At 54.3% G+C, this 5,033-nt stretch overlaps 1 protein-coding gene across 1 annotated transcript in view; it reads left to right on the top strand.

Moving 5' to 3' along the window:
- The window catches only part of LOC104985005 (keratin-associated protein 10-8-like), a 5,092-nt gene extending 1,130 nt beyond the window's left edge, over window positions 1–3,962 (top strand). The window contains exon 6 of the mRNA XM_010834994.1: window positions 3,899–3,962. Within this exon, the coding sequence (XP_010833296.1) occupies window positions 3,899–3,962 (64 nt within the window). The remainder of the gene's footprint in view (window positions 1–3,898) is intronic.
- The last annotated feature ends 1,071 nt before the right edge of the window (window positions 3,963–5,033 follow it).

Raw genomic sequence — 5,033 nt, 5'->3', positions numbered from 1 at the left:
ATAAACCCGGATGCCACAATATAAACCCCTCACCACCAGCCTCATGACCACCTTCAGGGTTTCTCCAGGAGCTGCTCTGAGCTACTTGGACACCCCCTCATCCTCTCAACCCAGGAGTAGGGTCCCCTCAAACTCCAGATGATCGTGCCCTTGCCTACTGCCCACTCCTCCTGGGACCCAGTGCTCAGGCCTGGGGACCAGGTTTCACAATCCAGGCCCCAGTGGTCTCACCTCAGAAGCTGCTTGAAAACATAATAAACTTGACTGCATTTAGTGGTGCTTTACTCTCTTCCGGTCATTTCTGGTAGCATTGCCAGCCAGTCTCCACAGAGGCCAGGGCACGTGCACTGCCCAGGTCCTCGCTGCCCTCCTGTCCCTGGCCACACTCCTGGGGGCCGTGCCCCACGCAGGCCTAGCACCCAGGTCCTGTCCTAGAAGCCAGCCGGGCAGGCAGGTCCTCAGCAGTGGCCAGTCGCAGGCAAAGGAACTTCACTGCCCTGGGCATCTCCTGGCCCCCTGCACTGGGGTGCTGGCAGGACACAGGATTCAGGCCACTAGGTGGAGAGGATGAGGCCTCTGCCTGCAGCAGGAGGACTCGGAGCCTGGGCAAACGGCCCCTCTCAGTCACCTGAGCTTTCCTGCCCCACCTTCCTTCTTCGGCACCTACAACCCCTCTGTCCAGAGTCCTTGCTCTGATCACACGCCCCGAGGGTTTTTCTAATATAAACAATGAGTGAGACTCAGCCCCCATCCCTCCCAGCTCAGTGCAGCTGCACCCCACCCCCAGAGCTTCCGCACAGTTCTCCCAGTCCTTTCTCCACCTTGACACCCTCCCCTCTACACTCCCACCCCCCATGTTGCTGACCCTACTCCCAGCCTGGTCACCAAAGGCCCCTTGGCAAAGGTCAGTGTCCCCCTAGACCTTGTCCTGTGGACCTATCCCTGCAGAATTTAGCCCTTGACTTGGGGACAGGTCCCTCTGCTCCTCCTTACCCCTCTGTCTCCTGGGCCTTCACCCTGACCTCCGTTCATCTCCTCGCTCCTGCATCTGGACCTTCTGATGCATCTCGGGGCCTTTCCTGGCTTCCAGGCCACTCATGGCACCTCCAGACACAACCTCACCCCAGGACCTGTGGAAGCCCTTCGTGGACCATCCGAAGCTGAATTAGCACTTTCCCCAACTAGCCTCTACTCACACTCCATCCCAAGGGTGCCGGTCCCCTGCTGGGCCAGCTGGACTCCGCCCCCACCCCCACCCACTGTGTCCTGGGCCTGAGCCTGAGGCTCTCCGGCCACATGTTTGAGGTCTGTCCCTGCCTCTCACGACCACCATTTCCCCAGCTCAGGCTGACACGCCCTGTGTTTGCTAAATGGCCCTGGGCAGTGGACAGGGCCAGGGTCCCAGCTTCAGGGCCCCTGTGGCTGCCAACAGCCCGTCCTCAGCATGAGGGGCTGTGCTTGGAGGACTCCCAGTGATACACATTCCTCTACAGAATTTATTCTGGAAAGAAACTATCATTGTCCAGTAAAACATGCCAATTTTGGAGAAAGGAGAAAGGTTTACAGGTCTGGGGGAAACTCTGCCTTCCAGGGTCCCTCAAGATATCAGCACAAAGCCCCACCCAGGTGCTAAAAATAAATCAAACTTTCAAAACGTTTTTGACTTTTTAAGAATCAATAAAAATTGTTTTAATTAAAAAAAAAAACGGGACTTCCCTGGCAGTCTAGTTGATAGGGACAGAATGAAGGGACAAAATAGGTGATTAAATAGTAAATCCCACTAGGAGATTGTAAGTGAAAAATATGAGAGACACCTGTTAGTTAATGATTACTCGAGAAAGCAGGTTTACTTAACTATAAAACCAAAAAGGCTTGCTTAGCAACAAAATTATGCAACAGGAGTACAAGGCATGTCCCAAACCAACAAAACAGTGGCGACGTGAGACCCACATCCTGCCGAATGAGCTCAGTCGGCTGTTCCGAGTGCTGAGTCACTTCAGCTGTGTCCAGTTCTTTACGACCCTATAGACCATAGCCCACCAGTTTTCTCTGTCCATGGGATTTCTCTAGGCAAGAATATTGAAGTGGGTTGCCATTTCCTCCTTCAGGAGATCTTCCCAACCCAGGGATCAAAACCATGAGCACCATCAATTGGTAACCCCCAAAACATGTTCTTTGGCTTTTAAGACACACTCTTTGCACAATATCCCCAAAACATAAAAACAATAGTAGAAAATAGGGCTTCCACCCTGCCCAGTGGTGTCATCAAGTCAATGACCCCCAAACAGCTCCGTGCACACAGAAAACAATCACTTATGGGAAGGCGACTTTGCAAAATGAAAGACATTCATTGGACTGAGACCTGAAAATTTCCTGAATTGTTATGACAGTCCTGGCCTGACCATCTAGGGAGGGACAGGTAAACTCCCTGCCCCAGAGGAAATGATGATGGAAACATGACGTCTTCTCGAGAAAGAGAAGTTCTCCTCTCTTCCCCACTTTTCCTTTGATGAGAAAACTGTGTCCACTGAGTTCTCAGGGCGTGGCATTTCTCACCCACCTGCTCGTAAGCCTCATGGTGTCCTATTCTAATAAGTGAAAGTGTTAGTTGCTCAGGCATGTGTCTTTGTGACCCCGTGGACTGTAGCCACCGGGCTACTCTGTCCATGGGATTCTCCAGGCAAGAATACTGGAGTGAGTTGACGTTCGCTTCTCCAGGGGATCTTCCTGACCCAGGAATCAAACCCAGGTCTCCTGTACTGCAGGTGGATCCTTTACCATCTGAGCCACCAGAGAAGCCTATTCTAATAAACCACTTCTTATCTACCACTTTGCTCTCACTGAATGCTTCTCTGCCCTGACACATAAAGGACTATGATACTGGAGCCCTTCAGAGGCCCCCTGAAATGACACCAATCGGTTTCACAGTGACTAAGACCTCGTGCTTCTAAAGCAGGAGGCTTGGGTTCAATTCCTGGTTGGGGAACTAACATCTTATATGCTGCAGGGGGCAGCCAAAAAGCAATAAATAAGTAAATAAATATTTTAAAGGCCAGAGCGCGGGCAGCAGAGTTTCAGGCAGCAGAGGAGAGCTGACGCCTGGGCTGCCTGGGCAGGGCTGAGCCTTTACCCGAGCCCTGGGTGCTCCCAAAGCGTGTGCGGGAAGATGGAGAGGAGGTGAATGGAGGCGGGAAGAAAGGAGAGCAGACCCCTGGAGCTCCCTTTCTGACTCAGAGCCTCCCAGCAACCACAGCCTGGAAGCTTTTTCTAGATCAGCCCACACCTGTGCACATGACCTTGGGAGGAAAAAGAACTTTGCAGACTGACTGCAACTTGCTGATTAAGGCTCTTGACCAGGAGGAGGGGACGTGAAGACAGGCAGAGGCTGAAGGGAAGTGGCCACAAGCCCAGGACACCCGGAGGCAGAAAAGCTGGAGGAGGCAGGAAGGGCCATCCCCTCTGGCCATAGGATGCCCTGATTGCAGCTCATTATAACTCTTCTCAGACTTCTGGCCTCAGAACTGTGAGAGAATACAATTCTGTTGTCTGGATATTTCATATGATCCAGTGTTGACCATTTGTTACAGCAGCCACAGGAAACTGGTGCAAATGTACATGATAAACAGATTCATAATTTTAAGTGCTGTGGCTTAAGCTGTCATTGAGACAATATAAAAACAATTAATAATGAAATAAACCTTCCTGTCCAGCCAACCGCTTCCCATACACACCATCGAGGGTCTGCCTGCCTTTCTGACCAGCCCCAGGCTCCTCGGCAGTGCTTCCCTACCCCCAGCTCCCACCCCTCCATGGTGGCTGTCACATCCCAGCTGCTCTGCATGCTGGCCTCACTAATCCCTGCCACCTGTCTCTCTCCTCCCCCACCCTTCACCTGCAGAGCTGCCCTGACCGCTGTACCTGGCAGCGTCAGGCTCAAACAGCTTTTGGTGACTCTTCCCTAGACCACCAAGTATCCCACCAGGATGTCCCAGGAGCCCACAGACAGAGGTCCAGGCTCAGCTCCCAGGAAAGAGGCAGCAGCGACAGGGTGGGGCAGAGTCTGAGTGGACGTCTGGAAGGAGGCAGGAGGAGAGGCAGAAGGAGCCCCAGCAATCTGTCCAGCAGGAGGGGGCGACCCATCCTTGGGAGCCTGAGCAGGTGCCCAGCTTTGGGAGGAGGGGGCAGCCACTCCCAGCCCCACCTGGCTGAGCCTCTGCTGGGCCACCTGGTATGGCCCGAGCCACAGGGATGCCTTGAGCCTAGCAGGTGGAAAGGAGACACGCTGAGCAAGGGGACCACTGCCCATAAACATGAGCCCACCCCTGGAAACACAAAGTCTGTTGGTCTCGGCCACGCCCTTCCCGCAAGTCTTGCCCAAAACAGGACAGCTAGATACACCCAGCCTGAACCCACCCAGGTAACGCCCCTCCCTCCATCTGCAGGGGCTTGTGACAAACGCAAAAGAAAAGGGGCCATATGCCCCAGTAAAGAGCCCCTTCCAGGGCCCAGAATGCAAGTCACATTCCCTAATCCCCTGGCGCCCACAATGAGTGCCCAGTGGCCAAGAGCCCCCACTGCCCACACTGGGTCCACCCCGACCTTGTACTCCCACACCTACTCAGCACGTGGTCAGGAGCAGTATGGCCCAACACACAGGTAGGACATTTACGAGCTGGGCCTCCATCTCCCGGGAAAACAACGCAGCCCTAATGAGGGTTCCCTGGAGCCAGATCCAAACACCAACCAGGAAAGGAGCGCGTTGTGAGCCTCTGTTGGGACAACACACACACAGAAGAGGGGTATAAAGCAGGCAGCCTGAGCACCTCACACATACACACTCACACACTCACTCACACACACTCACATCCTCACCCTCCTCCAGCCCCACCACCTCCACCATGGCTTCCTCCGCCTTGTCTGTCTGCTCCAGTGACCTGAGCTACAGCAGCCGGGTCTGCCTGCCCGGGTCCTGTGACTCCTGCACCATCTCCTCCTGGCAGGTGGACGACTGTCCAGAGAGCTGCTGTGAGCCC

Source organism: Bison bison, unplaced genomic scaffold (genome assembly GCF_000754665.1).
Source record: "Bison bison bison isolate TAMUID 2011002044 unplaced genomic scaffold, Bison_UMD1.0 scf7180017864037, whole genome shotgun sequence".
NCBI classification, from domain to species: domain Eukaryota; kingdom Metazoa; phylum Chordata; class Mammalia; order Artiodactyla; family Bovidae; genus Bison; species Bison bison.
This window is presented reverse-complemented; position numbering and strand designations above follow the sequence as displayed.